The 24,526-nt window shown below is 38.8% G+C and overlaps 1 protein-coding gene across 7 annotated transcripts in view; it reads left to right on the top strand.

Annotated features, from left to right (window-relative positions):
• The window catches only part of ENPP2 (ectonucleotide pyrophosphatase/phosphodiesterase 2), a 123,619-nt gene that overhangs the window by 20,584 nt on the left and 78,509 nt on the right, over window positions 1–24,526 (top strand). For 5 of the 7 annotated variants that reach the window (XM_030795467.1, XM_030795464.1, XM_030795463.1 and 2 more), the window contains one exon: window positions 14,014–14,116. In XM_030795467.1, the coding sequence (XP_030651327.1) occupies window positions 14,014–14,116 (103 nt within the window). Of the gene's footprint in view, window positions 1–13,630; window positions 13,793–14,013; window positions 14,117–24,526 lie in introns of those variants that run through there. The other 2 variants (XM_030795466.1, XM_030795462.1) reach the window with 1 other exon arrangement.

Genomic DNA, 24,526 nt, shown 5'->3' with positions numbered 1-24,526 from the left:
GCCATTTATGCAAAAAATCTGCAGGTCACGAAGGCAGCCTGGATGTGGGATGAATAGATTGAGGGAGCCAATTCTTAGGATATGGCATTTTAACAAACTGCTGACTTCCTGCTTTAGTCTAAATGTTTATGTCCTTCCCAAATTCATACGTTGAAATCCTAACTCCCAAGGTGATGATATAAGGAGGTGGGGGCTTTGGGAGATGATTAAATCATGAGGGTAGAGGCTTCATGAATGGGTCAATGTTCTTATATAAAAGACCCCACAGAGACCCTTACCCTTCCATAATGTGAGATTACAATGAAAAGACAGCTTTCTATGAGGAAGTGGGGTCCTCACCAGACGCAGAATCTGCTGGTGCCTTGATCGTAAACTTCCCAGCCTCCAGAACTATGAAAAATACATTTATGTCATATATAAGCCACCCAGTTTATGGTTTTTTTTATAGAAGCATGAATGGACTAAGACACTTTACAATCTCCCGATTAAAACATGCCTTTTATCTTACTATCCTTGATATCAAGTGGTACTTGACACAGAGTAAGCTTTCAATAAGCATTAGCTAATACTGCAGTGGATGCTTACTAAATCTGTGTTGAACCACTATTATTTGAATTTGGAAAATTCTGGTTTCCAAAATTTAGGCAATTGTCTGATAATGACCAGCATTCTCTCCGAGCTCTTAGGATTTTGAAATGACATGTCCAGGATGCCCAAGGTTCTGGTCACTTTTTCATTTGCAACCTATTCTTTTTGGGGGTCACAAGAAGGTCAGCCTACAATAAAGGTTAATCTGTGGCTATTATCTTCTGAATTAGGAAACATTATCAAGTATCAAGACTCATCAAACATCTATCAGATCCTCTGCCTTTAGTAGACTCAGGTTTCTTTCAGCACACAGTTGAAATTCCCATTCCTTTGAGGTCTTCCCAGTTTTGTAATTCTTATTGGGAAATCAAGAGAAAAGATGATTCCCCCACTTAAGAGGCGCTTGAACTTGGGCAAGTTGTTTGATATATTTGAAGTTGTTTTCTTATCTATTGACAATGATAATACTGTGAAGGTTTTATAAATATTCAATTATGCACTATGTAAATGTCCCCAGTTGGTTGCCTGGCAAAGTGCAAACACTTACCAAATACTAGCTACCACTTAAAAGAATGTCTGTTCCATGTCAAATATGGTACTATGTATACATATTTGCTTTTTCTTTTCTCTTCTCCCTTTCTGAAATTTTTGAGTCTTTGCTCCTGGAATTTCCTCTGCTTGCAATGCCCTTCCCCTCTTTATCTACTTAAAAATCCCCTATCTATAATTCAACCATTATAATACATGCCCATCTGCCATGTGAGCTGTCCTGATCTCCCTGTCAGAGGTCCTTTAGCTCTGTGACATATCTATGGACAGCCTTTCTGTTTTATTGATTACAAAGTTGGAAGAGTGAGTGAGCCTTGATCTATCTAACATTAACTCTAGTTCATAGGGCTTTTTTTTTTTTTTTAAAGAAGTATTCTCCAAATGAAAGGTATTATTGTTCTTAAATTCTCACAACGGCCCCACAAACTCTGTTTACAGTTTGTTGCCATTAAGTTTCAGGATACTTGAGATGTGTACGCTAGAACTAGGGTGTCTTCTAGACTGTTTTATTTAAAAGTAAAATGAAACAGAAAACCTGATGAAAGAGATATGGCAGAGGGCCAAGTTGCTCTGACAAAGTCCCAGTAGTTCTTCTAATTCTGGGGGATGCAGAGGGTTTCATCACACGCACAGGGCCTCGTTAAGAGCAGTCCACACCATGACTCAAATGCATCAGTCCACCTGTTAATCATCAGGTTCAGAGGATAACCGGGTTGACTCTGGGGACAACGTTGAATGCATGAACCTGAGAACTGAAAGTCAGGGTTAATGTTCCTTTTCTGTGCATCCAGATGCTTTGGAATTTGCTTCTCTGCAGGTATAATCTCAGTTCTTTTTTAAAATAGCTCTTTTGGGATATAATTTATATGTTATACAATTCACTCTTTTAAACTGTACATTTCAGTGGTTTTAAATATATTTACAGAGATGTGCAAACATCACCATTATGCAATTTTAGGACATTTCATCACTCCAAAACAAAAACTCATACCCGATAGCAGTCAATACCCCATCATCTGACAGCTGCTAATCGACCTTTTATCCCCTGTGGGTTTGCCTGTTCTAGGTGTTTTATATAAATGGAATCATAAAACATGTGGCTTTTGTGGCTAGCTTCTTTCACCCAGCATAATGTTTTCAAGGTTTGTGATGTTGAAGCACATATAAGGGCTTCATTCCTTTTTATTGCTGAGTAACATTTCACCGTATGGATATACCCCATTTCGTTTATCCATTCATCAGTTGGTAATGCTGCTGTGAACATTTGTGTTCAAGTTTTGTGTGGACGTATGTTTACTTCCTCTTGGGTATATACATAAGAGTGGAACTTTTGAGTTATATGGGTAACTCTGTATTTAACATTTTAAAAAACTGCCAAACTGCTTTCCAAAGTGACTGCATCATTTTACAATTCATGTTTCCACATCCTTCCTAACAGTTTGTATTAACTGTCTTTTAAATTTTAGCATCCTAGTGGGGGTAAAGTGGTATCTCACAGTTTTGACTTGCATTTTCCTAATGATGTTGAACAAACTTTCATTTGCTTATTGTCCATTTGTATATCTTTGGAGAAATGTCTATTCTAATCCATTGATCATTTTTTAAAAATTGGATTATATGTCTTTTTATTGCTGAGTTGTAAGGGTTCTTTATATGTTCTAGATATTTGAACATTATCAGTTATATGATTCGTAAATATTTTCTTCCATCCGTAGGTCATCTTTTCACTTTCTTGCCATATTGACAATAATGTCTTCCAATCATGAAAAAGCAGATCTTCCCAAATTTAGGTCTTCTTTAATATATCTCAATGATTCTCTCTAATAGTTAGTGTGCAAATCTCACTTATTTTGTCAAATTTATTTCTAAGTATTTTAGATCTTTGATACTATTATAAATTCAATTTTCTTTTCTTTTCTTTTTTTTTTTTTTGAGACGGAGTCTTGCTCTGCCACCCAGGCTGGAGTGCAGTGGTGCAATCTCGGCTCACTGCAAGCTCTGCCTCCCAGGTTCATGCCATTCTCCTGCCTCAGCCTCTTGAGTAGCTGGGACTACACGTGCCCACCACCACACCTGGCTAATTTTTTTTTTTTTTGTATTTTTAGTAGAGACGGGGTTTCACCATGTTAGCCAGCATGGTCTCGATCTCCTGACCTCGTGATCCGCCCACCTCAGCCTCCCAAAGTGCTGGGATTACAGGCGTGAGCCACCGCGCCCAGCCATAAATCCAATTTTCTTCTTAACTTTTGATTGTCTATTGTTAGTGTATAAAAATACAACTGATTTTTGTATTTTTGTCTTATATCAAGCAACATTCATGAACTCATTTTTATTAGTTTCACCTTTTATTTTTGGTAGATTCATTAAGATTTTCTATATACAAGATCTGTGAATGGAGATAGCTTTATTTCTTCCTTCCCAATTTGGATGGCATTCATTTATTTACTTATTTGCCTAATTCCTCAGGCTGGAAGTACAAAGTTGACTAGAAGTGGTAAAAACAGACATTTTTTGTCTTGCTCCTGATCTTAGGGGAAAGCATTCAGTCTTTCACCTTTAAATATGATGATGTTAGCTCTGGACTTTTTGTAGAAGCCTTTTATCAGGCAGAGGAAGTTGTCTTCTCTTCCTAGTTTGTTGAATGCCCTTCACTGTTGTATGATTGCAAGGGGAATCACAGAAATGGCAGTTTTGCTTCCTCCCTGAGAGAGTTCCATTGTGCTGGTAAGCACGTGATGACACCTTTGCAGCGGCAAGTGTAAACTTCCTTTTAGGTTTGAATCCAAACACATTCACTGAGTTAAAGCTCAACTTTTTGGGGCTTTCCAATCCAAATAGAGGGGCTTTATTATTGTGGTTGAAATGTGTCCTTCAAAGCTGTTTCTAGAATCACCCTACCCTTTGCCACATAAGAGCTGCTCATTTTCTCATGAGGTTAAAAAGAATGTGAAAAAGGTGGATTGAAACATTATTAACTTTACTTACATATAATCTCTCCATAAATAAAGGGATTTTCTTAGAACCCATGTCACTACTAAGCACTCTATGCCCAGCACTTTGGAAGATGCTGAGAGCATGATAGCAGATGACGCAGACCTTACTCTCTTATATATAGAGTAATGGGGAATATTTGTTTATTTTGTGTGTTTTAGCACTGAGGTACTTGCTTAACATCCATTACATCATTTGGTCTTCATATCAACCCTGTGTGGAAAGAACAATTATTTTTTAAAAGAAACTCATGTTTTAGAGAAGTTAAGCAAGGTCTCCTGCTTGAAACTGGCAGACTCAAGTCAGCTGGGCTCCAGAATCCAAACTTTTTTTTTTTTTTTTTTTTTTTTGAGACGGAGTTTTTTTCTTGTTGCCTGGGCTGGAGTGCAGTGGCATGATCTCGACTCACTGCAACCTCTGCCTCCTGGGTTCAAGTGATTCTCCAGCCTCAGCCTTCCAAGTGGCCGGGATTACAGGCGCCCACCACCACGCCCAGCTAATTTTTGTATTTTTAGTAGATACGGGATTTCGCCATGTTGGCCAGGCTGGCATAGATCTCCTGACCTCAGGTGATCCACCCGCCTCTGCCTCCCAAAGTGCTAGGATTGCAGGTGTGAGCCACTGCGCCCGGGCACAGAATCCAAGCCCTTATTCTCTATAGCACATTGCTTTTTTCCCCTGCTCTCTAAGAATTTATGCTCTTATTCCTGAGACAGAAATACTGAAAAAACAGGGAACCCTAAGAGAGAAAAGTATTCATTTTAAGATTTTATTTGGAAACATAGTTTTAATGTTAAAAATATGGCTAAAAGCCACTTAGCCTGCTAACTCTCCTTTACAAGTAAAGAGGCTTGGGTTTGCAGTGACAAAGCTGGTGAGTAACAGAGGACGGACTACAAGTCAAATTTCTTTGTGCCAAGTAGTTCACTTGGGAAATATTTATTGTGTTCCTATTATATTCCAGGCAGGGTGAAAAGCTCTGTGAAGTGCAAGGATAACTGGTCCCTGCATTTGGAGAGATCAAAAGGGATGGAGCTGCCTTAAAAGAGGTTGCAGACAGGCTGGGCACAGTGGCTCACCCCTGTAATCTTAGCACTTTGGGGGGGCTGAGGTGGGTGGATCACGAGGTCAGGAGTTCAAGACCAGCCTGACCAAGATGGTGAAACCTCGTCTCTACTAAAAATACAAAAATTAGCCGGGTGTTGTGGTGGGTGCTGGTAATCCCAGCTACTTCGGAGGCTGAGGCAGAGAATTGCTTGAACCCGGGAGGCGGAGGTTGCAGTGAGCCAAGATTGTGCCACTGCACTCCAGCCTGGGCGACAGAGCGAAACTCTGTCTCAAAAAAAAAAAGAAAAAAAAAGAGAGATTACAGACAATACGGTAACACCGTTCATTGTTGTTCTGTGTGAAGATGAGGGCAAAACTGGGGAGGCTCACAGCAGAGTGTCACCTGACTTGAATTTTCATAAATAGGTTGGTATTTGCCAGGGAAATTAGGCAGAGAAGGGCATTCTAGGCCAAAGCAACAACGTATGTTAAGGAATGGAGGTATGAAAGAGCACAACTTAATCAAGGAACAGAAAATAGTTCTCTAATTAAGAAAACTTAACATTTATGAACACTATTCTATGCTGGGCATTGTGCTAGGTGATTTACATGGATTATTTCATGTAATACTCTCAAGAATCCTACGAGATGGAAACAGACAAGAAAACTGAGTTTTAGGATGGAGAAGTAATTTGCCTAAGGGTCATATAAGGTCTCACAGTTAAACTGTGGTCGAGCTGGGATTTGAATTCAGGGAGTTTAGTTTTGGATCTAGGGTTCTATGAGCCTGGTTAAGCAGCTTGAACTTACCCTCTAGGTCAGCGGTCCTCAAACTCACATCAGAAGCACCTGGTGGAGTTGCGAAAACAGATTCTGGGCTTTACCCCAGAGTTTCTGATTCAGTAGGTATGAGGCAGGCTCCAAGTATTTGCACTTCTAACAAGTTTCCAGGTGATTCTAACCCTGCTGGTCCAGGGACCATACTTTGAGAACTGCTTTGATAGGAAGCCAAACAGAAAAGTTTTAAGTTTGGGAGGAAAAGGCCGGGCACGGTGGCTCACGCCTGTAATCCCAGAACTTTGGGAGGCCGAGGCAGGCGGATCACGAGGTCAGGAGATCGAGACCATCCTGGCTAACATGGTGAAACCCTGTCTCTACTAAAAATACAAAAAAATTAGCTGGGTGTGGTGGCACATGCCTGTAATCCCAGCTACTTGGGATGCTGAGGCAGGAGAATCGCTTGAACCCGGGAGGCGGAGGTTGCGGTGAGCCGAGATCCTGCCATTGTGCTCCAGCCTGGGCGACAAGAGTGAAACTCCATCTCAAAAAAAAAAAGTTTGGAAGGAAAATTATTAGATTTGCATATTGTTTAGGGCTCTCTGGGTAATTAATGGGAATTAATTATAAAAGAGAACTTAATGAAATGGTGGTCAGAGGGGACAGAGAGTACAAACAGGAAGAGCAGTTATGAAAGGACCTTCTTTTTTTTTTTTGAGATTCAGTTTCGCTCCTGTTGCCCAGGCTGGAGTGCAATGGTGCGATCTCGGCTCAGTGCAACGTCCACTCCCTGGGTTCAAGCGATTCTCCTGCCTCAGCCTCCTGAGTAGCTAGGATGACAGGCATGCGCCACCACGCCCAGCTAATTTTGTATTTTTATTAGAGATGGAGTTTCTCCATGTTGGTCAGGGTGGTCTCGAACTCCCAATCTCAGGTCCACCTGCCTCGGCCTCCCAAAGTACTGGGGTTACAGGCATGAGCCACCGTGCCCGGCTATGAGAGGATCTTCTAATGTGTGTCCAGAATAATGAAGCTGCAGGGATGAACCTAAACATTATCACATAGGAAGATAATTTAGGAACTAACAGCACCTGATAACGAATGGCAGTAGTTGTCATTATTAACTAGAATCTGTAGACATGCTGTCTGGCAAGAAACAAGAGAGGAAAGGATTGAAATGAACAAAAAGTGAGTGGAGTTTAAGGTTTTCCTGAAAAATGAAATTGGGAGGGTGAACTTGTTGTGTACGTAGCTGCGTTTTGGGCGTGTTGAGTGGAGGCCCTCATGTGGTGTAGTAGAGAGGCATCACGCTGCGGCGGAAAGAGGACTGAGCTGGCATAGGAGACCTGGTTTTTAGAACTGGCTCAGTCAATTATTTGACCGTTTTGGAGATGCCTCATGCTCTTCGAACCTCCATTTCTTTATCTGCAAGTGGAGTTTGTAGCCTGCCTATGTGAGTGAGACTGGAGGGTAAAATATGGGAGTCCTCAACCCTAGGGTAAAACTTCTGGTAAAACAGTTGTTTTTCCTAATTATCCTGTCACTCATGTGCGTTCGCATATCACATAGTCACATTATAAAGTAGACTCAAAAATGAAAACCTTCACATGGCTTACAAGCCTGCTGGCGACCCAGCCCTTCTGCAAGGGGGAAATTTTCTCCATTCATCTGGACACTTAGCATGCAGGGTTTAGAGTAGCTGAAAAGAAACAGTTACGTTGAGTTTTGAGTTTTAAAATGTTTTATTATGAGCTAGAGTTAGGAACAAAGCTGAGTTATTTCCTAGGGGGAATGCTTTTTAAAACTTCAATATGAATAAATGCATTTTTAGTGTTTAAAGTCCAGTACATATATATATATATGTGTATATATGTATGTGTATATATATGTATATATATGAGTATATATGTATGTATATATGAGTATATATATGTATGTATATATATGTGTGTATATATGTGTGTGTGTGTGTATATAGATATATATATTTTAGTAATCTCCAGTCACAGCAGAAAATGTTTTAAAGCTGTTAGCTCTGTCCCTTATTTTAACTATTTAATTCTAGGGTGTTAGCAAATGGATACCTATCTCCATGTCTTTCTTATGATCTAATTGAAAAGAAGTGACTTCACTGAGTATATATATGGTCATCATAATCATTAAGTATCTATTAATTCAGGAGTCACACTTAATACCTTCCTGACCCTCAACTCCCATATCCAGTTCATTAACAAGTCTTTTTTCCTAACCCCCCCACTTGTCTTCCTCTCCAAGCCGCCATAGCCCCCTTGGTGTAAGCTGTCACGATCTTTTGTCTGGCTTACTGCCAAAGTTTCCAAACTGATCTGCTATATCCATTCTTGACTCCCTCTGATTCATATCTACACCGTACAGAGGTTAATGCTTCAAAATCTGATTAAGCCTCCCCCTGCTTAAGCCTTTTAAGGGCTTTTTGTTGCCTTTAGGGTAAAGACAATATCACCTAACATGACCTCCCAGGCTCCACATGACCGGCCTCTGTTAACCTCTCCAGTCTCACTTCTCTCTATACTCACTTCTGCTCTCCCTGCACTAGTCAAACTGGCTGCGTTTTTGTCTCGTGGATGTGCCATACCTCCATCTTACACAGGATCTTTGCCCGTTCTCTCTCCTCTGTCTAGAAGTCTTTGCTCCTCTCTTAATCTGGTTACTCACTCCCACACACCCTTCCAATCACAGCTCAATGAACTCTTACTCCACAAATTCTTCTCTGACCCCCTTGACTAGGTAATCTGAATGATATTTGCTCACATCATGATTTACCTCTATATTTCTTCATTTTCCACAGTTGTAGTTTTACATTTATTTCTGTGTCTACTTGATTAATGTGGAGAGCAGGAACTATGTGTGGGTCAGCTCCCTACGTAGTACGACCAGTTCCCAGAAGAGTGCTTGGTACGTTGCAGAAGCTAATGCATATTTGTGCAATATTCATACAGGGCAGAGATTATTCTGGTGTTGGGGCTCATGGGTAGATTCCATAGGGAGTAAATGTATGCATAAAATTTATGCCATAAGTTAAAGTCATTGAAAGTTGCAACAGTGTTAATGTCAGCTTTCGATTGTGTAACACTTAATAGCACAAGTCTAGTTTGCATTCGAACAGGTATATGCTGTTCTTCTGCTGGAGAATCCTGTAGGACCATAGACTACCCATAAAACTTTGCTTTTGTGGTTTAGAATTGTAACTGTAAGACTTACACATGTTTGCAGCCCTGGATTGTGGGAGCAATTGAGCCAGTTTGTTCTTCTATTAGCCATCAAAATTTTCTGCTCAGTTTAGACTAGTAAATCCTTTTGCAAAGATTGTTGTCCAGTTTTTATCTGAATTTTCTAATAGTTCTCAACCACAGCAAAACTTAAAAACAAGACAACAGACTTTAAGATAGAATAAGAAGAATATATATGGTGTTTTCTTACTTTTGTAGTGTATGTGCTATAGTTACTGCTAAATTATACTACAGAAAATGACATGGTTAATAATTATCTAACATCATACACAATAAGGATTATTCTGGGAATAATGTTAAATCTAGTGATGTCAATTCTGCATAATGAGAAACTCTGGATGTAGATACAGTTTCAATCAGTTCATGACAATTAATTACTTCAGGAAGCAAGAATGACAACCCTCTATCACTTATCTTTCAAATCTCACTGTTAACCTCAAGCCCTCTTATCTTCATCAGGGCTAGGGAAGAAGGACTCATAGAATAATTTCATGAAAAGATAGACTGTGCATTTATATAAATGCAACTACTGTATTACAATTAAGCAATACACACACTGCTGCTTTGTGTCACCAGCAAAGTAAATAAAATACTACTCTGCTTCTTACAGTTTGGAGATGAGTCCCCTGGAGGAAAAGCCATAGTTTGTCTTTAAGAGATCTAAACTTTAATGTCCAATTAATAGTGAATGCTATTAATAACATATTAAAATTCCACTATGAATTAGGCCAAACAATTCAACATGCAGGGCATAAATACATTAATTCAGAGTAATTTATTATAATGCTCTACTTCTGTAAATGTGGTACTTATCTTTTTTTTAAGGAAACATGGATATTGTATTTATTAGACAACGGCTTTATGCTACCATCATTAGCATATTAAAAAAGCTAAAAATAAAAACATGAACAAAAAGTAAAGCAAATGAAGAGAACAGTGTTTCCCTAAACAAAGTATGTCAGTAAACAAATAATTCAAAAAATAAACATATAGAAATTCTGGAGCAGAAAAGTACACTAACTTAAACAAAAAAATTTACTAGAGTGATTTAACAGTACATTTGAGCAGGCAGAAGAAAGAAATGGTGAGCTTGAAAATGGATATTCAAAAGAGTATACCAAAAAGTTGTTTAAACCTCAAAGAAGGAAGTAAAGGAGAAATTGAGAAGCAAAACTTCTAGATTTCCTAGAAGTCTCAGATCATCATCCAGTTATAAATAGTTCAAGGCATCAAGTGGAGCATGGCCTGAAATTAAAGCTCTATATTATGTACTGCCTGGATGTCTGAAATCAGGAGGACCTCAAATGATCTAACTGCAAGTTCCTCCTCTCAGTGGATAAGATCCTCTAGCCATCAGTTTTTCCTGTCTGGGAATCACGGTTTTTGTTTATCCCTAGGTTGAATTTTCCTGCCAGACCACAATTATTGAAGTCAGTCAATCACATCTGCTGCAGGAACCAGGTCTTATCTCCATAAATATGGTTCTTATCTGACTTTCATCGAAGTAACCTATTGTGCCAGTTCTTGTCTGACCTCTAAACTCCTCTTTCTTCTCTCCACCTGCCAGACCTAATGAATCAGGATCTTGATAAGCGGGGCGTAAACATCAGCATTTTAAACAAGCCTCCAGGGTGATCCTGATGCCCAATAAAGTTTGAAAACCACAGAATGATTTCTAGGGACTGAGACTGTTGAAAGATTTGTTTCTAGTTCTAGGTTTTCTTCTGCCAGGGGGCAGTGTTCCCTGAAATATGGCTGGGCTAATAAACCATATTGGAAGTTAATTTTTCAGTCTTTCTTATGCACTTCTTGTTTACTGAGCCGGCCACATGCGTCCTTATTACAAAATCTCAAACACCATAGCAAGTGAACTTCTCGTAATTTAGTTTTCTTACAAAAGGTTTTGGACAAATTCCAGTCATTTTAATTGAATTTCTTAACCTACTTTATGCATTATCAGGCTTTTGTTTTTTTTTCAGCTTTAGGTAATGAGGGATAATTTTATTTTGTAGTTAATTTGATAGCTGAGGTAGGGACTTTGGTCATCTTGGTCATTCTCCTGACAGTTAATTTATAACAATAATCTCGTAGTAAAAATCTGTTTAACTGTGGCAAAATGATGTGTATATGCACATATGTGCTTGTGTGTGTGTGCATGTATGTGTGTATGTTAACACGTTCCTTATGCACGACAAGCTGGTAAAAGACAAAATTCTTTGGCAGAACAGTTAACAGAAAGTGGCTGAGGGCTGGGCGTGGTGGTTCACACCTGTAATCCCAGCACTTTGGGAGGCTGAGGTGGGCGGATCACCTGAGGTCAGGAGTTCGAGACCAGCCTGACCAACATGGTGAAACCCTGTCTCTATTAAAAATACAAAAATTAGCCAGGCGTGTTGGCATGCACCTGTAATCCCAGCTACTGGGGAGGCTGAGACAGGAATCACTTGAACCTGGGAGGTGGACGCTGCAGTGAGCCGAGATCGAGCCATTGCACTCCAGCCTGGGCAACAAAAGCGAAACTCCGTCTCAAAACAAACAAAAAAAACCAAAAACAAAAAAACAAAGAAATAGCAGCTGAGGTTAACTCTTTTGGATATTGGGTAACAAGCAGATCAACTTGGCTATTACAGCTTTTCCCCCTGCACAGCTAGTCTGCATATAAAAGAAAAATAAATGGATGATGTTCAGCTTCTGAACTCTAACTTTTTTTCCAAGGGAACCCTCATCGTCTTCTAGCTAGGTTTATACAATCAAATATCAGACAAAGTCAAAAGTTGTTAGACTCTGGCAAGGCAAAAGAAGAGGCTGTTTTTGTTTTTGTTTTTAGAACATTTAGAGCACTGTGGCATATAATGAAATAACAGGATTGCCTTGATATTTTTCTTTGGAGTTTATTGTTTTCCTCTATCATGGCAGGCTTGTATCTTGAAATTTAATGTAGATTATAGAAAAATCTTACATGTAGTTGACATCTTTTATAAGCCTTGCTAAATACCCTACTCCAAATTTGATCAGTATGGCATACAGACAAAAGCAAGAGGCTTACATATAAAAACGTATAAGTCTGTCCTCTTTGCAACAGTGCAAAACTAAAAGGATTTTAGAAAGGCAATTAACAGTTTGGCAGTATGTATATTTTCTTTTTTTCAATTAGATATTACTAGATTCTAAAAATCTATAATAAAACCCAGGCCTGCTATACCACCCCCTATAAACAAGTTTTTGCTTTTGTGCTATCATGTTTTATTTGAGCAGAGCCACTACTCTGTTAGTAATTTGTTGCATGGTGAGTCTCGTATTTGTTTACACACGAACACATGTGCTGTGCAAGAAAGATGGTCACTGGACCTGCTGAGGAAGAGGCCAAAAACAAATCTTTTTCCCTCATTTGAATCCTGAAGGCATGTAATATTTAAACAACTTTCAGATTTAGAGGCCTTGATTTTTTCTTTTGAAAGTGTGCTGGTTGCTAAATTGCTTAGTAAAGAAACTTTAGTACCCACAATAGCCTCAAAGGACACAGTATTTGGTGGCTACATTTAACCAAGAAATAACTAGGGAAACAATTCTTTACATTTCAATTCTTGCTGCCATTGAGATTTCCTTCCTAAATTCAGTTGCTAATAAAGCTTCCCATTCCATCCCCTTCCCCCACCCATCCGCCTCTCAAAAACCACCCCCCCACCCCCCGGCACCCCCCCTGCCCGTTCCCCTGCCCCGAAACAAGCTGACAGTCTTTTCGGGAAGAAGAGGCAGAGACTGAAGTTATTTTGTCTGTCCTCCCAGGGCAGAAGGACTTTATGCTGCTTGGCTGGCATTTCCAGTATTTTGATAAAAGTTACTTCTCTAAACTTGAACGACAGCATGGGGAAAATAATGTTATCTTTTATGTTAGTTACAATTTTGCGAAATTTCATCATGAGAAACTTTCAAGGAGGCAGAAGTAGCTGAGAATGTGATACTAGGGACAGGGTCGCTCAAACTGCCAGCAAAATAAATAGATGGGAAAGACAGGAACGTTATTAGGCTTATAAATGATAAAACTTTCCTTGCTTAAAAAAATAAAGTGGTGAGGTTGATGCCATTGAATGACTGCATTGTAAACCTTAAAAGCGTAAAGCTGGTGGAAAGCCCTCGCACAGCCCTGTTTCATTTTTATCGGATGAAATGCATTTGGTTTCTTTTTGACAAACCATGTTTTTGTGAGGAAAGGAAAATGAACATGCACTGTTATGGGCCACGGCAATGTAACAAACCCTCCTGTTGCCAGAGGATACCACATGAAAGTGTCTGTGGGTTAGGGGAGGGACCTGTAAGGGGGTGGGGATAAGGAGGATGATAGCTTAAGCCTCTTATGCTCAGAGCTGCGATTTGTGAACACTCCGTGATGTAATCAAGCTCTGGACAAATCAGAGGAGTCTGTCAACCTCCCAGGTGGGATTGCTTATAGTTAATAGACTAAACCCAGAGCCTCAAAGCAGTGCACTCCGTGAAGGCAAAAAGAGCACGCTGCAAAAGGCTTTCCAAGAATCCTCGACATGGCAAGGAGGAGCTCGTTCCAGTCGTGTCAGGTGGGAGAACGGAGCAATGACGGGGGGACATGCTTGATCTTCAGAATCAGTGACTGATTGGCATTTTCCTTTTTGTTGTGCAAATTAACATATCACTTTACTATGCGTTTTGGAAGTGGTAGGATTGGGTGGTGATGTTGAAGCCGTTTGAATCGCCTTTGTGTAATTTGATTTAGTCTTCTCCAGCTGTATTTGACAACTTGGTCTCTTTATTCTCTTAGATAATATCCCTGTTCACTTTTGCCGTTGGAGTCAGTATCTGCTTAGGATTCACTGCACATCGAATTAAGAGAGCAGAAGGATGGGAGGAAGGTCCTCCTACAGGTAAGTGTCAAAACGATTTGCATTTTCAATTCTTTAAATATATTACATATGGGGTAATCAATGTAAGCTTATTAAAATATTTATTTTTAATACAATCTTGCAGTATAACTAAGTTAGTCCTAAATTTCTCTGGGTAAAACCACCTATGTGTATAATTCAGGTGGGAGAGTGTGGTTTTCATTAGAGAACATTTATGATTGTTTCATAACTGGCTATTTCCATTTTTGTACTCAAATTTGTAAATGTTAGGATACAATTAAAACTCTTGTTCACAGACAAGGCTAAAGTAGAAGTGGTGAGAACAGGTGTTGGTTTAATATTGGAGCTACCCAAATCTGATTGCTGTCACATGATATAGGATGTAGTATTTGCCACTAGAAAGTTCTGACGTAGGAAAAAGGAATGGAAGTAAAAAAGGCAGTGAGCTATCTTTATGACACTTCAGAAATTTAGGACTTTAAGATTAAGATTTACTTAAAATTGGAAAAACATAAAAGAGAGGAGGTGTTTAAAGAGTTTTCAGGATTGATTTGTCCTCATTGTGTGTTCTTTTGGCAAAAGAAGGGTAAGTTTTAATAGTGTACCTTGACTTAAATAATAGAACCAAAGTGAAAGAGTTTCTTTTTACAATACACTACACCATAAGTAGTGTTCCCGTACAGTGTTCTTATAAAGGAGCTCCTTGTGCAGACAGAGGGGGCTTAACTGACCAGGTCTTAAGCAATGAGTTGGTTAATTTCCTGGAAATTGGAGCTGCTGATGGTTTTAGAAATAAAAAATTACATTTTAAGTAATAGGCACTCTAGGGAACAATATTTTCTGGACTTTTCCTGACATCCCAGCTGTTTGTCTGTCTTCCTGTGAATTTTGTGTTTCTCTGTATTTCTTTTCTTTTTTTTTTTTTTTATTATACTTTAGGTTTTAGGGTACATGTGCACAATGTGCAGGTTTGTTACATATGTATCCATGTGCCATGTTGATTTCCTGCACCCATTAACTCGTCATTTAGCATTAGGTATATCTCCTAATGCTGTCCCTCCCCCCTCCCCCCACCCCACAACAGTCCCTGGAATGTGATGTTCCCCTTCCTGTGTCCATGAGTTCTCATTGTTCAATTCCCACCTATGAGTGAGAACATGCGGTGTTTGGTTTTTTGTCCTTGCGATAGTTTACTGAGAATGATGTTTTCCAGTTTCTCTGTATTTCTTGATCTGACTGTTATAAAAGACCATCACTTGCCTCTGTTTAGCCAGCTTGAAATTTTATTATTAACCGAGTTAGGACACATACATTGATGGAATACTAAATCTTCCTTACATCAATTAAGTTAGTTTTGAATCATGCCAGTAGGTTGAAAGAATAATATTAGAAGTGAATTAGTGAATTGAAGTGGGGTGTGGCCGGGGTGAAGAGTGAGAAAATAGATGATAAAACTTGCAGCCCCAGGGAGCCAAATGGACAAAATGAGTCGTCTTCTGCTGGGGAGGCAGAGGACAGTGGATCACTGAGCTAGAGAATGCTGTTTTTATTAGCAGCAAATGCTCTCTTCAAAGGCCTCTTTTTCACTCCCATTAACACTGACTGTGACTGAACACACAGGGGAATCAGATCCTTAGCATGGTCATGTGGGAAAGCTAGCAACTTGAGAGCCAACTGCTGGTTCTTTTCAATGAACACTAAAGGGAACTTTTTTTTTTTCTGTTTCCTCTTAATATATTACTCTGGCTAAAACTGAGATTGAAAGAATTAAATGCTGTTTCCTTAATGAATGTAAAATTGAGTCACTCATTATTTTTAAAGTTGACTTCTTTTGGAAAACAGTCATTAAAATCCTGGACTGGTAACCTGGGGTCCTATAACTTGCTGTGTGGTGTTGGGCAAGTCACTTGTGAAGTCTGTTCCCTTAGCTGTACAATGAGGAGCAGACTTAGATGATTTCTACTTTTCTTTCTGGATTAAAAAAAAAATCCCAGGAATTATTTTGTTTCATTCCCTCTTGAATTTCTGTGCTGACTACTGGAAAACTTGAAAAGTATAGATTGGATTTATTAGTCTTTGAAAATATTTTGTGTATAGTAAATTATTCCCACGTTATAAGGATAGCTATATGAACTAATGAATAAATGCCACTTCTAGAAAAATAGTATAGTCTATGTTATAATTTATAAACCTAAACGGTCTTAAGTGTGCTACACAAATTTGCTCCTTGAATTATTTAATTAAGTCATTGGTTATTTTAGGCCTTTATGATATCATCTAAAATAATTTATTAAACTTCTAACCACGTGAAGCTTAGTCTTAGAATACAATGCAACCTAACTCTGAATTTTATGGTTTGGGTATGCCTGAACACTTTAATTTTTCTTTTGATGTAGCTTATCTGCTTTTTAGGAACTGTGGTTGATTTCTCCTGAATAAAAATCAAAGATGTACTTAGTAAGCTAGGTAAAAGCATCCTGCAGACAGTGGAAATATCTTTATCTTTTTAAATGCTGCATATGTTTAGAAAGGATCTCTCTCAATTGATACATGTGACTGGTTATTCCGACTATTAGAAAAGCCTTCCCATCAGAAAATACTGGGTAAATTTTATAAGCCTGTAAGAATAAGATACTAGGAGGGGAGGCAGCCATGGCTATTTCCAACAACACTTTTAGGCGCCAAAGAAATCCTGGGAAGCTCAGTGCTCCAAGGGTGCAGCAAGTAGAAGGAACACAAAGGGTATTGATATATGGCTAGCTTCGGATTGATCAGAGTGAGATCCACCATTCAAAAGCATGCAGTTGTTTAGTAACCATAGCTTCTCAGAGTCCTCAACAATAGCTGAGAATGTTCTGCACACATGGATGCCCTCGCTGCTGTACTATGGACTGGGGTGTTAGTTTCAAGGTTGTGGCAGTGCAAACAGACTGTTATAATTAATTAACTAACACACTTGTTACCTGGATTTATTGTTAGGATAGGGAATAATGGCTGAACAGGATTTTTTATACCAGGTCATAAAAGATTTATAGATTTCTTAGGAGATATGAAATGAGAAAAGCTACTTATAATTCTGTTGGGTAAATATAATGGGCATTCAGGTTAATGAGATGGTGAGATGGCTGGAATAAATTTTCCAAGAAAATATAAGCCATAACTGCGATGTAGTTTGACATCTTTGTCTCATATGTCTGATGTGGCCCACTTGATTTGCCTTTAAGACTGCAAGAGAATTTATATGTCTACAGGTGTCTGTGCACTCATGTGCACTTGCAGTGTGTATGTTTGTGGTGTTATGCAGGAGTCTATTTTATTGAAACTTGTGATTTAGAAACTGTCTCCAGGTGGAAATAGAATATCCTCTTTGATATGTAAGTAATTTAATTCTTAAAAGACAAAAGGAAATTTGTGAGCTTGTGAATAGCTGGCTAACAGAGACTTAAAAGCTCAGTTTAATTCATCATTGTTTTTAGTGGCTTGAAAGGAAAGTTGAAAAGTATGTGAATGAAATTCATAGGTTCATAGGAAATGTAGACTGTCACTAACAACTTTATGGGTAAAGCTTTTCTTTGAGAATCATAGGGAAATCAGAAAATGGTACTAGAAGTGAGAAGGTTTATGTTCATTTGATAATTTTCGAAATTTTGTTCTGCAATGAAAAGCTATTTAAATGTTGGCATGGGAGAATGCAGGAAACTGTAAAGGGGACATAGATCAGCCATTTGCTCTGTGAGCAAAACTCTGTCATTAGGATTATCCTGTCATGGGGCTTTATGTGAAATTTCAGGTAGAAATTGGGGAGTTTAAGTCAATGGAATGAAACTATCTGAACTGGAAGCTAAGGAGGGTACAGATTTTTCAGTTCTTTGTTAAATGGGGCTGTAGTGTAGTGATTTTTCATTTATCTGAAAACTGTAGAGACTCCTCTATCTAGTTTACATACTCACAAACCTCAGTTTTCCATGAAGTTCAACCCAGATTTTTGAATCAATAAAATCAGCAAATCTTCCCCAAAATTATATTTTGAAAAGAACTTCTAAAATTTGAAAACTATGTACAAAAATTTGAAAGACCTTTTGTTAATGAAAAAAATACTGTAGTTACATTGAGATGATCTAAAATTTTATCCAGGCCTTGCTAACTCATACAAGGCCTAGAGATCTAATTTTCCAACCAGGAAAATGGTGATAAAGTCACTTTTATTTATCTGAAAAAGTTTTTGAAAATGCCTTTAAGGCTGATGAGAACTATAAGGTGTTAAGTATATGATAATGCATTTAATCTTCAGTTAGGTTTGAAGGCCGGTGTTTAAACTTATACCTTATCGAGTTAACAATACCTTTAATTTTAAATGACAACATTTCATTGTTTGGAACAGATGTGCAAATCATTCAGATTTATGCTACTGATAATCATTAAATTCTATTTAAGTGGTTTAGTTGTTGAATTAAAGTTTTTAACTTTTAACTTCAATTATATAGAAATCTTTTTTTTTCCTTCTAGTTTGTGAGCTCTTTATGAGGACATTGTTTGTATGTATGTATGTATTTATTTTTTGAGAGAGAGTCTCACTCTGTCACCCAGACTGGAGTGCAGTGGCGTGATCTCAGCTCACTGCAACCTCCACCTCCCAGGTTCAAGCGATTCTCCTGCCTCAGCACCCCTGAATAGCTGGAATTACAGGTGCCCACCACCACGCCCGGCTAATTTTTGTATTTTTAGTAGAGATGAGGTTTCACCAGGTTAGCCAGGCTGGTCTCGAACTCCTGACCTCACGTGATCCACTCGCCTTGGCCTCCCAAAGTGCTAGGATTACAGGCATGAGTCACCGAGGCCGGTCAGGACATTGTATTTATAAATGTTTTGAAAGCACAGGTGTTTAAAAACTTGCCAGGTGGACCTCTTTATTAAAAAAAAAAAGTTTATGAAATCTGGCCTAGCAGCTGTGAAGAGGAGAGAACAGTGATGTTGCAGTAATGGATATTTATAAAAAGTTATATATTTAGGAAGCAAAGATACTGACATGTAGGCCTGTGTGTAAGTTCTATTTACTAAAAAATGAGGCCAGAAGCATCAAGAAAAAATGGCAAATTCAATACAAAAAAAGTACGACCAGAAAGAACGAACCATGTACTCTAGAAGAGGCATAATACAGTATTAAATCTAGAGCTGGGCAGCATCTTGAATGCCATGCACACTGTCCTCTGCCTTGCCCTGTGGGTTATGCTTCAAACAGGGCAGCAGACACAGGGGAACTTGTCCTGTTTTAACGCTCTTGAGAAAAGGAGGTGGTATAACCACAGCTGGTAACACATTTTAAGGTTTTACTCTCACTTTCAGGAAACACCTGGGCTAAGAACCAAGGAGAATGGGAGGAACAGATAGAGAGCAGTATCATAAACAGGAGCAGACAAAGCTTAGAAGAACCTTCCAGCTTTAGGCTAAGCTAAATGTTTCCAAACTTAAATACTGCCTCTTCTATTGGCCATCATCCAGATTTGAGTATTTGCATCTTATAGGGGGGGATTTCGAGGGAAATATGATTGGGAGCCTAAGACGAAGTAATGTTTTGGCCGTAACTTTTGTCATCAGTTAGGCTCCTTCCAATAATTTAAATCATCAACAGTTTTTTTGTATCTTCTGGAACAAGTGGCACTATAATTCTTTTTGTTGTTGTTTTTTGAGTCAGAGTTTCACTCTTGTTGCCCAGGCTGGAGTGCAATGGCATGATCTCGGCTCACTGCAACCTCCACCTCAAGTGATTCTCCTGCCTCAGCCCTAGCTGGGATTACAGGCGTGCACCCCCATGCCCGGCTAATTTTGTATTTTTAGTAGAGATGGGTTTTCTCCATGTTTGTCAGGCTGGTCTTGAACTCCCAACCTCAGGTGATCTGCCCGCCTTGGCCTCCCAAAGTGCTGGGATTACAGGCATGAGCCACCGTGCCTGGCCGGCACTAGAATTCTACAACCCTACCTCTCTATACATGTTGTAAGATGGAATATTTTAGACATAAAGTTGACTTTAAAAGTAATTGTACCCGTTTCTGTCAGAATTATGAATTTGAATGAAATAAAGTACGTTTTACATTGGTGTTTCTTTAAATCATGAAATTATGCTTCTGTGAAAGATAAGAAATGCATTGCATTGTTGTTATACATGTCCTGTATGTACCTATGTGTATTTTAAAATTTGAGGTTTCTATTTTTAAAAAGAACACTATATAAAACTATGAACATTTGTTTTTCAAGATTCTGGAACTGACTTGCATCTTTGAAGTAAAATAACATCATTTGAATATGTAATTTAAAAGGCAGCAATAGAATTTGAATCTCATAAAGGTATTAGCAAATGCCTCATAAGAAATTCCAAGCCTCCATCATACTTATCACGTATTTCTGCCTTGATACACTTGAGAGTACTTTTTGTTTGTTTTAGTTGTTTTCTGAGCTTTTATGGCTATCTCAGTAATGATGAAAAATTTGGGATATCACAAGTTCATTGATATTTTAGTTTTCATCCCACCTCTCAATAAGTTACACATCTGAAGTGCTTACATCAATGTTGTCTTGATTTAGGTCAAGTAAAGGAAGACAACAGATTTTAAAACTCACACTTCTAATAAATCAGATAATCTTTCCCTATTTGACATTACATCAGGTACAATAAAGAGAGAAGTCCTAAAAACTTCAAATGCATGCAGGAACAAAGGACTAAGGGATGATCGGAATGTTCAGATTAACGGCTTGGGCGAGCCTAGAAATGACATTTAACATTGTTCTCCTTCTGCTTCTTGCTTTTTCTTGATTTTAAACACCTTAGGCTGGGTGTAGGGAGAAGGACAGGGAATGTGAAGACTCAAGTATACTGACGTGATTTTTATCAACTACATGAATGTATTATCACCCCAAAACTATGTACCTCTATTATTCATCCATAAAAAATGATTAAAAAAAGAATATGAAGGTGGATTGCAGAACTCCTAGGAAAACAGTTGGGACTAGAGCTTGTCATGAAAGAAGATGGCTGGGATGCAATAGACCCTGGAAAGGCAGAGTGAATATTCCACTCTATTGTTCTATTTTATTTATTCGTTAATTTAATCATTTTATTTATTTTTTTGTACACTCATCAAGATTGTCTTTTCCATTGCACATAGGAGTGTGTGGCATTACTGAGTGTCATCATACACTCACTCTATTTTATTTAAAAGAGATAGACTGGGTGCAGTGGCTCACGCCTGTAATCCCAGCACTTTGGGAGGCCAAGGTGGGTGGATCACGAGGTGAGGAGATTGAGACCATCCTGGCTAACACGGTGAAATGCTCTCTCTACTAAAAATACAAAAAATTAGCTGGGCATGGTGGCGGGAACCTGTAGTCCCAGCTACTCAGGAGGCTGAGGCAGGAGAATGGTGTGAACCCAGGAGACGGAGCTTGCAGTGAGCCAAGATTGCGCCACTGCACTCTAGCCTGGGTGACAGAGCGAGACTCTGTCTCAAAAAACAAAAAAAAAAAAAGAAAAAAAAAAAAAAAAAAAAAAAGATAGCAGCATGGCTGGGCGCAGTGGCTCATGCCTGTAATCCCAGCACTTTGGGAGGCCGAGGCAGGTGGATCATGAAGTCACGAGTTCAAGACCAGCCTGACCAACATGGTGAAACCCTCTATCTACCAAAAATACAAAAAATTAGCCAGGCATGGTGGTGGGTGCCTGTTATTCCAGCTACTCGGGAAGCTGAGGCAGGAGAATCACTTGAACCCAGGAGGCGGAGGTTGCAGTGAGCCGAGATCACGCCATTACACTCCAGCCTAGGTGACAAGACCAAAACTCTGTCTCAGAAGGAAAAAAAGAAAAACAAAAAGAGATAGCAGCTCAAATTTATTTGGGTTATTGGTTTATAAGAGGTTCTTTTTTTTTTTTTTTTTTTTTGAGACGGAGTCTCGCTCTGTCACCCAGGCTGGAGTGCAGTGGCGCAATCTCAGCTCATTGCAAGCTCTGCCTCCCAGGTTCACGCTATTCTCCTGCCTCAGCCTCTCCGAGTAGCTGGGACTACAGGCGCCCGCCACCACGCCCAGCTAATTTTTTGTATTTTTTTTAGTAGAGACGGGGTTTCACCGTGGTCTCGATCTCTTGACCTCGTGATCCGCCCGCCTTGGCCTCCCAAAGTGCTGGGATTACAAGCGTGAGCCACCGCGCCCGGCCTATAAGAGGTTCTATGTGGCTCAAACTACCTTCCCTTTTTCCTTCCTGTCATTCTCAGCTGAATTCAAGTCATCCAAGAATGAATTTTGACATAGGTATATCCTAATCCACCCAGCCCCAGGAATATACTCTAATTTGAAGCTGTCAATAACTTGATCTTAAGTACAGTACTTCTTTTGAGATACATCTTGGCATTATGAGTGTAAGGCTAACCCTAACAAAGTTGTCTTTAGTTTTGCTTGTCTTTAGGTTTGGCAAGAACTGTAACTGATAGGGACCGACTATTAAGTGAGATTCAATTATTTTTCAAAAACAAAGCAAAGGACAAATTTAGAGAATGACTAATGTTGTAAGAAAATAGTAAAAATCAGGTGAATGAGTGAAGAAAGATTAAATGTGGCTAAAGATTCACACAGATATTCTGAAAGTAAAGAAAGAAATAGGCTGGGTGTGGTGGCTCAGGCCTGTAACCCCAGCACTTTGGGAGGCCGAAGCAGGTGGATCACCTGAGGTCAGGAGTTAAAGACCAGCCTGACCAACATGGTAAAACCCCGTCTGTACTAAAAATACAAAAATTGCTGGGCATGGTGGTGGGTGCCTGTAATCCCAGCTACTCAGGAGGCTGAGGCAGGAGAACCCTTTGAACCCGGGAGGCGGAGGTTGCAGTGAGCCGAGATCACACCATTGCACTCCAGCTTGGGCAACAAGAGCAAAACTCCGCCTCAAAAAAGAAAAAAAAAAAAAGAATGAAAGAAATAGGGAAGAAATGATGATGAAGGAAAGCAAGGCGTGTGGTTGCAGGACAATTTCAAATGCATGCAGGAACACCGCACATCTGTAAACAAATTGCATTTAGATCTCTTTGAAGTATCTCAGCTATCAGCATAGCTAAGCTTATTTATTTAAGCAGCTCGTGGGAATGAATTCTACTGAAAATTTACTAGAATGCTGTTGAAATGAGTCTATCTAAGCAGTATCCTTAAGGAATATTCAATTGTAAGTACTTTCCTTATATTTATTTTTACTGTAGGACTTTATTTTTTTCTTTTTTTTCTTTTTTTTACTTCTCAATCCCTCCTGCCTCCATGGTTTCTTATGGTTCAGCATGCACTGTTGATAGGTTGGTCAAAGACAATAGAAAAATGTGCTTTATGGACCACTGCATTGGAAATGAATATTATTTTCTAAACTGAACTCAGATGGTTTGTATGTCTTTCAACATCCTAGGAGCAACCATGCAAAAGTGTTTCACATCTCATGGTCTGGTAAATCTGTTTGCTTTAGTTGAACTGATCTGATGCCATAAAGGCTGGGATTGGATGACTCTGACTTTAACGAGGACAAAGGACTAAGGGATGAGCAGAATGTTCAGATAAATGGCTTGGGTGAACCTAGAAGTGACATTTAACATCTGTTCTTCTCCTGCTTCTTGCTTTTTCTTGATTTTAAAAGTAAGACATGAATTATAAAAAATGAAAAATTCATAAGCATGTAAATAAGAAAATAAAATTATAAATCACATGTCAATAACATTTGTTAGGATATTTACATATATTATACGGTATATATTTTATACGTATATACACACACCCACACACATATATATTATATGGTATATATTTTGTACATATATATACATACCCACACACACACATCTATTATACGGTATATATTTTGTACATATATATACATACCCACACACACATCTATTATACGGTATATATTTTGTACATACACATATACCCACACACACATATATTATGTGACATATATTTTGTGCATATGTATACATACCCACACAGACATATATTATACAGTATATATTTTGTACGTAATATACATACCCACACACACATCTATTGTATGGTATGTATATATAATGAGAGAGAAGGAAAGAGAAAGTAAGCAAACGAAAAGACCAGGCAACTACCCGTGAATTTGTAGAATGTTAGAAATTTCAAACAACAGGAAGGTAAAAATCTTCTTCCCCTTTCTTTCTCATTTTCCCTAAGTGTAATTCCATAAACTGTTTCTTGCAGAAGGAAAGAGTTTATTCACACCTGCATTTTAAAAATGTGATGCAAACTTGGACATTTTCTCCCTCCTTCTGCCCTACCCTGTCTCTTACTCGTCTGTAGTTCTGGCTCTGTTTTTATTTCTATCTTCATTTCTAGCCTTATTGCCCTGTTTATCTCTATTTTTAAACACAAAGTCTAATATATAACACT

The sequence above is a fragment of the Nomascus leucogenys genome, chromosome 16 (assembly GCF_006542625.1).
Source record: "Nomascus leucogenys isolate Asia chromosome 16, Asia_NLE_v1, whole genome shotgun sequence".
Classification (NCBI taxonomy): domain Eukaryota; kingdom Metazoa; phylum Chordata; class Mammalia; order Primates; family Hylobatidae; genus Nomascus; species Nomascus leucogenys.
This window is presented reverse-complemented; position numbering and strand designations above follow the sequence as displayed.